This window comes from Uloborus diversus, chromosome 1 (genome assembly GCF_026930045.1).
Source record: "Uloborus diversus isolate 005 chromosome 1, Udiv.v.3.1, whole genome shotgun sequence".
In the NCBI taxonomy this organism is placed as follows: domain Eukaryota; kingdom Metazoa; phylum Arthropoda; class Arachnida; order Araneae; family Uloboridae; genus Uloborus; species Uloborus diversus.
The window spans coordinates 261,269,002-261,282,249 of record NC_072731.1 but is presented as its reverse complement, the minus strand read 5'-3'; the positions used below and the strand labels follow the sequence as shown (position 1 = coordinate 261,282,249).

The 13,248-nt window shown below is 32.6% G+C and overlaps 1 protein-coding gene across 1 annotated transcript in view; it reads right to left on the bottom strand.

Moving 5' to 3' along the window:
- LOC129220415 (tetratricopeptide repeat protein 39B-like) overlaps positions 1–13,248 on the bottom strand; it is a 114,980-nt gene that overhangs the window by 39,434 nt on the left and 62,298 nt on the right. Inside the window, exons 9-11 of the mRNA XM_054854838.1 lie at positions 11,215–11,326; positions 1,745–1,812; positions 249–308 (exon numbers count right to left, since the gene is read on the bottom strand). Coding sequence (XP_054710813.1) covers positions 249–308; positions 1,745–1,812; positions 11,215–11,326 — 240 coding nt within the window. The remainder of the gene's footprint in view (positions 1–248; positions 309–1,744; positions 1,813–11,214; positions 11,327–13,248) is intronic.

Genomic DNA, 13,248 nt, shown 5'->3' with positions numbered 1-13,248 from the left:
ATCGTCAAAATGGTTATTTCGGGCGTCTATACGTTCCTAGGCACTTATCCACGTGTGGTCGAGTCGAAAAAAAAAGTACTCAATATTCATTCGGGGGTGAGCAAAATGGAAAGTAAGGTCGATTTTTGAGTGAAAATTTTTTCGCTAGTACAATACTTCCTTTATTGTAAAAGGAAGTAAAAATAGACCTCAATGGTATTACACTTTTTAGTTGCATCATAAAAAAATATCTCGTGCTCCTTGTTTACCTGATCGAATTCACCTTTCACTTCTAATAGACGTCCATGGAGAAACAAGTATAATGCTCCCTGAAACAGAAATCGTCAAAAATTAGTATTAATTAAATGCAAAGTGTAGTTTTCTTTTTATTTGTATTCATTTTTTGTTATTAATTAAACAATTACGATTTTAAAGCCTTTTATTATCATTCGGGTTGAATATGACTCCAACACCAGTTTGCTACTTAGCTTTACTTAAAGAATGTCATTTAAAATTCAACTCTGTGTATTTTCTTTTAACATTGCGACAATATATTGTAACATACAAGTACAGTAAGTACAGAAATATGTAACGCCAAGTTTTTTTTTTTTTTTTTCATTTTTATTTATGAGAGATGCTATGTGTGTTGGTAGAGGGGTAAAATATTTTTTTACAGAAATAAATTCCATTCTATATCAATTACCGAAATTCCGTGCATGTAGGAAAACATGGACAACAATGCAGACTAAATAATTAAATGAAATGTAAATTAAAAAAATAAAGTAAATTAACTAAAAATTATATTATTGAAAAATGCGGACCAAAAAATAAATAAATAAAATAAAGAGCTTACATAGCCAACCTCTTTTAAACTATGGCTGATTTTCAGCCAATTCCAAAAATTACAACCAGTTTTAATTGCATGTTTTGCGATGACATCATTGGTAGTTTGAAAGATTTTAAACTCCGCTTCCCACACAAAAGAAAAGAAAACTCCCACATGAAATTAAAAGAGGTAAACGTTATACACGACAATTTCAGTTACAAGCTTGGAGAAAATTGTTGTCAAAATCTCTATACAATTTTGCTGATCACCATACACTGGTTTGTCGTAATATTTGGTAAAATTTAGAATTATTTTTTGAAAAAAGTTTCTCGTTCCGTAGATCAATAATGGCGTAGGTATTTTGCTTGATGATTTTCATATCTTTCTGTTTATTGTTGAAGCAACCATTACTTTAGCGGCATACAACTTTGAAAATCCGAATAAATTGTGAAATAAAAAAAGTAAAAAATTAGGCCCATAATGACTTCAACTTTCACATCATTCAAACTTTATTTACAACATTAGTTTAAAACATAAAGGAAACAACACACGTTTAACCTTGCAGACGAGGAAAACCTTCATTTCGTTCCAAAAATATGAAATGGTCTTAAAGGTTTTAAAGAGGTCATTAATTCTTCGTTCAAAACCTTAAATATTAAAAGAAAACAACATTATAAAACGAAAAAAAGCAAGCAGTAAAGTCTCTGAGCGTAATTCGAATGTTAAATCACGTTTTATAAAAAAAACACTTTAAACGGTTTTAAAAATTACAACATGGTCTTTCCCTGTGACGTCACATTTTTCTATGTTTGTTTTAAACGACCTTGAGTGTAGGATGTTTATACATTTCCATGACCGTCAGAGAGTTAAAAATCATAAGAGGGTTTAAAAGTATTGTAGAAAGATCTTGTAATATGAAACTTGGAAAGTCATATTTACCCTGGGATATCTTTGTAACATATTTTTAATAATATACTCGGATGATACCAAATCACCGTCAGCCAGACCTGAAAAATGAAGCATTTTAAAACAACTTATGAACATGTTTTTCTACGAATTGAATTACAAATAAATAATTTCACTGACTTTATATATTATATGACAAATATAATAATATAAATATAATATTTTACGTTATTAATTAATATAATTATGTTATTAATTAATTAATATAATTATATTATTAATTAATTAATATTATTATATTATTAATTAATTAATATTATTATATTATTAATTAATGTATTTATAAAAAATATATAATATGACTTTTATATGACAAATAATTTCTCAAAGTTTTTGTAAAGAAATTGTGTTCTTTTCTGCATCTTTTTCTTTCTATACCCCATTCTTGCCATTTTGCCTAGATTTGCTTGTTCTTGAATAATTCATTGTCTTTTTGTTCCTTGGCGACTTCAACGAATGCCAAATCCCAAATGAGGCAGTGAGAAGCAAAGGGATGTAAGTGCCAAAATTAAATATTTGGAGATAATCAGTACAAATGGTAGGATAAACTATCCTCTGTTACAGGGTAAGATATGGTACTAGTAGCCCTGGAGGGTGCTTCTATTCAGCAAGATTAAGAAAAGAAATTTCAATGAAAGTCTACCTAGGATCTGAACTTTAATCGCGTTTTATTCAAAACTTTAAAAAGTTCACTCACATCCCTTTGCTTCTCACAGCCTCAAATGACAATCTGAGTTGTCAAAACTCAAAACTTGCAATTTTTTGCATATCTAGAAGGAATGGTTTTTTCAAAAAGTTTTTGAGCTCTTCACGCCCAGCAGCAAATCACCATAAAACTTTCTTCTCTTTCTTTTAGTAGAGAAGCTTTTATGGTTAGTTGGCGAATTTGGCGAAAGATCTTAATTTCTTCGGTGGTGTGGTTAGCTTCTTTGGTGAAGGATCTGGGCTCCTATTTTGAGCTCTTGTGGTGAAGGCTTTTAGCTTCTTTGGTGAATGTTGTTTCTGTGTAAAACGCGCAAAACCTGTTCTGCGTTAAAAAAGAGGTTTCTTCTAAACTCGGGACATATGTCTGTAATAAACATTCAAATTCTCAAATATAGTTCATTATTATCATATCCTGTATGGCTAAGAAACACTCACCAATTTTATTTTTAATTATTTAGTAGCTAAAAATCAATACAAGCAGTGTTAAAATTACAAATTTTAAAAACCCCCGACTGAGTCGCAATTGTAGAATTAAGAGGGAACTAAAAATCCTTTTAAAGGCTTATGTTATTAAAAATCAATGTCAAGTATTTTATTTGCTATTAAATAGAAACTGGCAACAGATAAAAATTTTAAATCATTGCTTTTAATTTCCTTGTCGGTCAATAACGAATTCGGTTACCAATCGCGTGAATAAAGGCTTAGCCGTTATTAAAATCTGCTTTAAAAAAAACGTTATCATTCGAATTCTATGAAACATGGAAGTTCCAAACACATTCTATCCGACGCGGAAAAAAAAAGTTTCTTTATTTTGGCATTAGATTTCAAAATTTATCGAGAAAAATCCTTTAGAGGTTTTTAATTAATATCTTCGTGAGTTAATGTCATCCAGAGATGCAACCTAGCTAAGAACAATATCGATCAACTCTCCTTTCGAACCTTTTTTTTTTTTTTTTTGTGGTTAGAGTTCCACAGACAGATACACAGATACATAGATACACAGACACGTCAAACTCATAACCCCCTTCCTTTGTGTGTCGGGGGTTAAAAATAACATAGCGGACATTAAATTTGAGGAAAAGCATTTGTAATATTCACGAAAATGACCCGTCCACTTGCCGTGGCTATTTCTTCCTTTAGATTTGCTCAAAAAAGAAGTTCTGTTTCCAGCCCTTAATTTAAAACACATACCAAACCTCACGAAAGTTACATAAGGCACTATTGTTTTCCGCTTGTCGGGGTAATAAGTACCATTTCAACTCCTAACATGTTCCGCAAGGACACTGCATGCCTGGAAGGCTTCCTCCGCAGGTAGCTAATGAGTTCTTTGTTCGATGTGGAACAAACGACGCAAATGTAACGAGGTGAATAAAATTTTTACATCAGAAGATCCTTCAACCGATTGACTTGTAACTGCAACCGTAGCTGTCCTTCTTTCTGAAGTGGTATCAAGTCAATTGTTTCTTATAATGACAAGGTCAGATTCTTTTCAAAGAATTATTTGTTTTGAAAATAAATTAAAACTGGCTTATTTGTAGAAGTAAATCAATATGTTTGTTATTTTCGTGGTGTTAAATTAACGACACGTGATGCGTTTTAGAAGCAAATTGGCAGCATGAAAATTTTCTCGCGGCTTGCTTAGGTGTTTAATATGAAATTTATTGCCTTCATATGAGCTACAGCTTAAAAAGACACAACGTATTAATGCACGTCCTTCCTTCACGTGTTTCGGAGTTATAAACACTCTTTCTTCAATGTATAGAAAAGAAAATTCGAGTTTTTTTTACGGAATTTCAAAAAAAAAAAAAAAAAAACGAGCTGATGTGTGCATCACATGACTTCCTTTTACTCCAATTTAATGTCATTTCCAAATTATTGGCATTTTTAATGTTATTCGATAGTTTACTCTCTAAATATCACCAACAGTAGCCAAATTGAAACCAGATTTTAAAAAAAACGCCAAGTTTGTCGTCAAGTTGGCGACAAAACTTGGCGACGAAAAAATTGGTGATATATCGCCAAGTGTCCGACAAATTATAACTCCACTTGAGTTTACATCGAAATTAACAATGATTTCCCCCCAAAAAGAGGCAAAAACCCCCTTTAGAACATCCGAATGCAACCAAAAGGGAAGGTGCACAACTAGGCTCCACTAGGAGTCTAGGTACCAAATTTCAACTTTCTAGGACATACCGTTCTTGACTTATGCGACATACATACACACATACGCACATACATACAGACGTCACGAGAAAATTCGTTGTAATTAACTCGGGGGTGGTCAAAATAGATATTTCGGATGTCTGTAGGTTCCTAGGCATATATCCACGTGTGGTCGGGTCGAAAAAAAAAACTCAACATTCATTCGGGGTGTGAGAAAATGGAAATTAAGGTTGATTTTTGAGTGAAAATTTTTTTGCGATTACAATACTTCCTTTTTTGTAAAAGGAAGTAAAAAAAAAACGTTCGAGTATCATCCAATCTTGTCGTTTTTCATGCAACTGCGACAAGTGCAATTTTATTATTTTTGGTTTTATCGAATGGAACCATATTTTGAAAAAGTTCTGTCATTCAGGAAAATATTTTCTCGACCGCATTTTGACAGCATTTTACACCATCATTATCACATTATTCTCATTTTTAGTTAGCTTCCCTTAACAGCAGACAGTAACTTTCTGTTAATAATGATTCTAGTTTTTATTCATTTATAAAAATATTATAAATATTTTTTAAAAATATTATAATTAATATTTTTAACTCTGAAAAGTTAATGCTAATCGTATTTCAGTGCATATGTTGCCAAAGATTTCGCAGACAGTACTGGTTCAGATATCACATACTGCTGTCGGAATATAAAGCGCAGTATCTGCAGAAATAAACTTTTGAGATTTTTCAGAAAACGCGTTTTGAATTCTATACCAACAATGGGAAAATGTTGGAATTGATCGTTTGTTTCGTGCTTTATTTTCAGCAGAAACCAAATAAGCTAACTTGTGCAATAAAGCTATTGTACAATAAATGTTCAAAATGAAAAAAAAAAAAAAAAAATTTGAATTTTGACATCTTGAATTCAAATTATGTTTTTCGCAATCACGAGTGTGTGTGTGTAGGCATGTGTGTTTGTGTGTGGGGGGGGGGGGCTGTTTGTGTGTACGGGGTATGTGTGTTTGTGTCTGTGTGCTGGCATAAGTGTGGGGGGGTATGTGTATGTGTGTGTGGGGGGGTATGTGTATGTGTGTGGGGGGGGGGGTATGTGTATGTGTCTGTAGGCATATGTGTTTGTGTCTGTGTGCAGGCAGGAATGTGAATGTGTGGGTAGTTGTGTGTATGTGTGTGTATGTATGCGTATGTGTATGTCGGCATATGTGTTTGTGTCTGTGTGCAGGCATGAATGTGTGGGTAGTTGTGTGTATGTGTATGTATGCGTGTGTGTTTTTGTGTGTGTGTGTTTGTGTGTGTAGGTGTATGTGTGTGTAGGTGTATGTGTGTGTAGGTGTATGTGTGTATAGGTGTATGTGTGTATGTGTTTGTGTGTGTGTGTGTGTTTGTGTGTGTGTGTGTGTAGTTGTGTATGTATGCGCGTGTGTGTAGGACATGGACGGAGATGGCTTTCGCTATAGGAGCAGCATCGTGAGGAGCCCGCCTGTCCACGGTGATGGTGCAGAGGGAGGCGGTGGGAAAATAAAATGATAGGACATCAAAAACAGTCTAATGAAAGCAATAAGCAATCGTGATTGCTCAAAAAAAAAGAAAAATGGAAAACAAATTTGCAGATTTGCCCTTTACCTTCCCACGGCAGCATAATTGTACGAACGCATTAAAACTAGTATGTTGTGGCCATCACGAAACTTTCTTCTATATTTTTCTTTTTTTTTTTCTGATCCCTCCCCATGCTTGACGAGGAAGCAATATTCCCAACAAAAACAAAATGACACATGCAAAAACTTGACGACCATCCCAATGTCTGAATGATTGCAAAAGCAAAGCAAAGAGCGAAAATTGAAAGTTATTTTAAAAGCCTTGCTTGAATTAATTACAAATATTTCAATTGTTAACAAACATAAGATGGCAACAGTTAAAAATTTTAAATCATTGAGATAATATTTCCGATCATTTCCATACAATTAAAATCACGAGAAATACGCAGACGACAATCTATTACGATTTATCTTTCTTATTGTTGCATTAATAAAGCTATTTTTATTTATATATATAAAAAAAAAAAACCACCTTGGAGCGATTGGTGTCAAAATTGAACCAAAGCCTGTTTACATATGGATTCACATATATTCCAAATTTCAACCAGAACGTAGCATTACTTCTTGAGATAGGGCACTCACAATGGAAAAAAAGAACGGGCGATTGCGCTACCCCCTTTTTAGCTGTTGACACCAAAATAAAATCAGCTTTTATACCCACTAAGGGCTACTTGCAGATAAATTTTTCCTTCATTCCGTTCACTATTTCTTGAGATACAGCAGTCACAATTGATGACAAAAAACGTTCTATAGCTCAACCCCCGTTTGAGTTATTGACACCAAAATTGAATCAGCACCTGTTCCTGTTACTGGCAACATATGGACCAAATTTTATTTGATTCCGCCAGTTACTTCCTGAGGAATAGCAATCACGCGTAACTCAAAAAACGTCCCATTGCTCCACCCCCCTTGGAGGAATTCGCGCCAAAAACCAATGGGCTTAAGTTCACATAGGGGCACATATGTGTACCAAATTTCGTTCGATTTCATGCAGTAGTTTTTGCTGTAGAGAGGCCACAAAAAACTGGTCACACACAGACATGACACACACACATACACACATACATACACACACACATACATACACACACACAGACAGACAGACATTTTCCAAAAATAGTCGAAATGGACTCAGCACACCTCAAAACGTTCGAATCCGTCAAAATTCGAAATTCGAAAATTTGCACGAATCCAATACTTTCTTCTATACATTAGATATAGAAGAAAGTAAAAAATTGCTATAATTATGTTGCAGAAAATTACAAAAAAAAAAAAAAAAAGAATTATAATTTTTTTCATTTTGGTCTCTGTTTCAAAAAACAGTACTTAAAGACCTAAAAAAAAATATTAAAAAGTATATAAAAAAAAATGTCCCTGCCGATTACTGACCCTGCTGATTAATCTGCCCATCCCTAGTATTAACCTACGCGAATAGTAATTCCACTCTTTTAGACACTTATAAACATTCCTCAAACTGCTTTAAAGCATTCGACAACTGTATAGTTTCCTGCATAAAGAATTGAACTATTACTGTATTTAAAACGAGCTGATGTGTGCATCACATGACTTCCTTTTACACCAATTTAATGCTATTTCCCTATTATTGCAATTTTAATGGGATTCTCTCTCTAACTCTTTAAATATCACTAGCAATGGCCACATTGAAAGCAGATTTAAAAAAAAAAAAAAAAAATCGCCAAATTTTTTCGCCAAGTTGGCGACAAAACTTGGCAACCAAAAGACTGGCGATATATCGCCAAGTGACCGCCAAATTATAACACCACTTGAGTTTGCATCGAAATTAACAATGATTTCCCCCCAAAAAGGTGCAAAAGACCCCTTTAGAAACACCCGAATGCAACCAAAATAGGAGGTGCACAACTAGACCCCACTACGAGTCTATGTACCAAATTTCAACTTTCTAGGACATACCATTTTTGAGTTATGCGAGATACATACGCACATACGCACATACGCACATACGCACATACGCACATACACACATACGCACATACATACAGACGTCACGAGAAAAGTCGTTGTAATTACCTCGGTGATGGTCAAAATGGATATTTCGCGTGTCTATACATTCTTAGGCACTTTTCCGCATGTGGTCGAATCGAAAAAAAAACTCAACATTCATTTGGGGGTGAGCAAAATGGAAATTAAGGGCGATTTTTGAGTGAAAATTTTTTCGCGAATACAATACTTCCTTTTTTGTAAAAGGAAGTAATATAAAAACTGTTCAACATGAAATACATACTTTAAGATACATAAAATGGGAGAGATCAATGGGATCAATGGAAGGGAAAGACATAAAATAAAACAACACGGTACACACAGTATGTAGTAACAATAAAATGCTGCACTATAATAGTGCTGTACAGTAAATACAGTAACAATATTTATGAGTTAAAAAATGAAGATAATGATGATTTATGCTCCATTCTAAGATTGTTATCCTTATATTTTAAAATACTCTTCATCTTTTCTATCTGTTAAGATTAGCTTTCTTGCATAAAGAACTGAACTTTTACTGTATTTGAAAAATAAACTGCTATTCAACATGAAATATTTTAAGATGCACAAAATGAATGACCAATGGGAATGAAAGACATGAAATAAAACAACACGGTACGTACAGCATGTAGTAAAATTAAAATGATGATGTATAATAGAACTTTACAGTAGATACAGTAACAATATTTAAGAGTTAAAGAATGAATATGGTAATGATTTATGCTCCATGATCAGATTGGTTTTTCTTTATCTAATACATTTTTAAATACGGTTGCTTCGCCTTTTCTTTTATAACGTTTCAATTTGTGGCGACAGTCCCTCTTCTTGATCTATTTAATCCACAATACAAGAGCAGCTTTCATTTTAATACAGTAAAACCTGTAAAGTTGACCACCTTTGTAACTTGACCACCTCTCTATCTTGACCACCTGTCTATCTTGACCACTAATGAACACCAAATTTGGTTTGGAGTATTGTAAAAAACCCTTTGTAAGTTGACCACATGGTTTATTTTTTAAAATTTTATTTAGCAAATTATTATTTTTTTGTTATTATTTTTTTATAGCTTTCCAAGAATATTTTTGATGTCAGACCAGCATTTTACCAACTAAATGAAACAGCAGCATAACTAAACCTCCTTTTGAGTTTGAGTAGATTATCATGGGGTTATACATGTATATGAGAAAAAAATAAAGCGAAAAATTTGTTATTTTTGATTAGCTATAAATTTTTTGGAACTATTAATACCAAATGATTAACTTTTCATAAACAATAAGACTTTTTTTTTTGATCAATTTACTGAAATTTTAAATTTGCATGACACATTATATGTCATTCTGGGAAAATAATCTCTAAAAATATTTAAATAACATTTTAAATTATTGTTTCAAAATAATGCTAAACAATGAAAGGGAGTTGAACAGAAAGAATAAGTGTCAATTAGTCAAAAAATGAATACATGGTGCAAGAAATGACAAAAAAAAAAAAAAAATCAGTAACCCCTTTATAAGTTGACCACCTGTCTAAGTTGACCACCAAAGTACTGCACCGCAAGTGGTCAACTTACACAGGTTTCACTATTTACTTTGCTAGACTGCATGCAAGCTGCGATATTGAAATTAAGTTCTGAACTTTTTCGGATATCTCTTCGTTTTGACTTTTGTTATACGTACGGAAGATTCACTCATACTTATTGTCGTGTTACCGTCGGCGCTTTTTTTTTTTTTTTAGTTGTTCAAGTGTTCAAGGATACTTGGAATCTTAGCATTTTTTTTTTTTCTTTAATCAGAAACTTTTTTTTTCTGCTCATCTTCACAAACTTTAGATGAAGGTACCACTAAGGTGCCATTATATTTTGGTGCGGGAACTTTCACTGTCACGCTGTCAGTGATGCTCAAAGGGATTTTTAAGATTTAAGATAAGATTTATTAACAAAACAAAATGCACATGGGGCATTCCACGGTATTTTTGACATTTATGTAGAGTCCGTAACGTGACCTTTTTTGCCATAACTTTTTAATTTACTGTTTGATTAGCATATTATTTTATTTTGATCTTTTCCTACCAACATACCAGCTCAAAATAAAATAATATGCTAATCAAACGGTAAATTAAAAAGTTATGGCAAAAAAGGTCACGTTACGGACTCTACATAAATGTCAAAAATACCTTGGAATGCCCCACATACATAACAGTAAGCAAAATAAAATAAAGTAAAGTTAAAAAACATACAAATTATAAAACATAAAGTACAAACGTCATAACAAAACATTAAGAAAATCTTGACTATAGTTCAACACGAGTTAGTATTAAATTCAACACTAAAGAGCGCCAAAGGCACTGTCCGCAGTGTTTTTTAATTGGTTTAGTATGGAGTACAAACACAAATATTAATTAATAGTTATATTTTCAAATTAATTTTACACACGTAATAAAAATTTTACACAGAACAATTATTGGACTGTTTGACTCCAAAAAAAAACACAATAACTCGCATTGAAACATTCAATAGTATAAAAAATACAATACAAAATCCCCCCGGTTGGCAAGTCAGTATATTTTATCAGCTAAAAGTTAATTATTGTGGTAGAATGTCGTTATTTTGTATATCGAATTGAGTAGGTAACGAATAACCAAATACCTACAAAAATATAAACAAGGTAACGAATTGACCCCTTGTTTATATTTTTTGAAAAACACTCACGAAATGTAATTAACACTCACAAAATCAATATTTAGTAGCCAATAACGAAGCCGATACTTCCTTCCAAAAAAAAAATCGTTTTGTGAACGAAAAATTCGCGTTAACTCTAAAATTCGTTACTCGTGAAAAATTCGCGTTATAGCCATTTCGCATTAGTCGAATCGCGTTGTAGCGGGAGTCGACTGTATACATTTTGAAAATGAATTGTTAATGAATATCGGTTAATATTTGCACATAAATTAAGTTTATTTACTTACCAAACAAATATGTGATGATTGTGTTATAACAGAGAAGAAACAAAGCTGTTAGAGGCGCTCTTAAAGATCCTTCAAGGGCCACGGAGTCATACATATTTTGGAGACCCATTTCCTAGAATAAACAACAAAATGCTAAAATACGACGAATATTAATTGTACAAGATATTTAATAAGAATCAATTAAAATAGCTGCATTAAAAAACTTTCGTGCAAAGTAGAGTTTAAAGAATGAAGTGATAAAATAATTAAATATTGTTAGATGTGGCAACAGTGATGATACGTCATTTTTTTTCAGATAATTTATTGTGAAATGATGAAGCTCATGATAGAAGCATAATGCATAGATTACTACAAAAAGGTCATATCACAAAAATTGTTCAAATCGAAAAAAATATTTTCTATACATGCTTTTCTTCAAAAACTTTTTCCTGCAAAGTTTGTTTGAAGCATATTCGCCGCTAAGTTCGGGATTTATATTTGCCATGAATTTCCCCGAAGGGGCTAGTGTTAAATTTTTCAGTCTGTTCAAAATTGAACGGAAAAATTTTCAAATCAAAAAATAAAATATGAGTATGAGGTGTCCTCGCCGAGATCTTCCGAACAAAAAAATTTGTTCAAATCGAACTATTCACTCAAAAGTTATTAGGCACAGACAGACAGAGCGACAGACTGACAGAACGATTGACATTTTTCTATATCTGAATACCCTACTTTCTAATTTTTAATTTTTCGATACTTATTTAATAATTTTATTTATTTTTGACTTTTTTTATCGTGATATTTTTTAGATGCATTAAGCCTTCCTTAATGCTTTTTTCTTCCATCTCTGACTTTTACTGGGAAAGCGTAAAAATCATTTTATTAACTTTAAAAACAGTTTATTATTAAAAACTTGATTGAGCGAATAAAATTTAACAAGATAAATTTTTTCATGCACTTTGTAGCTTATAATAAATAAATAAATAAATAAATAATAATTACTCCTATCTGTGAGCACCATAACATGATATTCAGTCTAAACCTAGATCAAGAAAGTGGTGTGAATTCCAAATATGGATTCCAATTTAATTTTTTCCCTTTTTACAGTTAAGACAAATTACGTTTTACTTAAAAATTCCTTTAAAAACTGCATAAAAGTTATGCTCAAGAACAGATTTTTTAAACAAACAACATTCTTGCTAGTTTTACCTGTCTTACTCATAGTAAATAATGAATTGCCCAACTAAATTTATCTTTCTTTATAAACTTATACGCTTAGAGCTATCTTTTACACAATACGAGTGTACATTATTAGGAAAACCTCATAATGGGGTCGTTTCCAAAATTTTAAAAGTATTTTTTTTTCTGAAAGAGCATGCTTAAAAAACATAGGATCTGACCATTTTTTAAATAATTTGTTTCAGTTTAATATTTTTAAAAACTACATCAATCGGTGCGCTTTCATTGTTTAAGCTTCTGCTGATAACATCACAAATGATGAAATGCCATTCAGTGTTGCCATTCACAGAGCCAACTATTTATTTCGCATCTTTACTCACGTGTACTAGCAACGATAGGGTTGATAACAAGCGTAGAGTGCAATTGTAATTCGCTTTTTCATTATCATAACGTGGAAACGCAGTATAAAAATGCGCCAAAGAGCATCATTTGTGACGTCATCAAGACCACGCCTTGTTTGAAAGATCGGACATTTAAAAAAAATTAATTAAAAAATAACTGTTAGGAAAATGAAAATATTTTCTGGGTCCATGTTATTTTTTTGCTTATTCTATCAATTTCAGTGACAAAAAGTACTACTTTTGACTGAACACTGTTATAACCAGAGGTTCCAGACGAGTGAATATATTCCCCCTAAGGTGAAAGCATGATGACCAAGGGTGCCGTACTGGCCAGGAAGTAAAGCAGAGGTGCGAAAGTAGCAGACAGTCGTAGACAGGGGTGCCAAAACAGCGAGCAATCGCTAAATGACTTGCTGGCGCATGCGCTTCCGGCATACATTCACCATTCAACCACTTCAATATGGCGGACGAATGA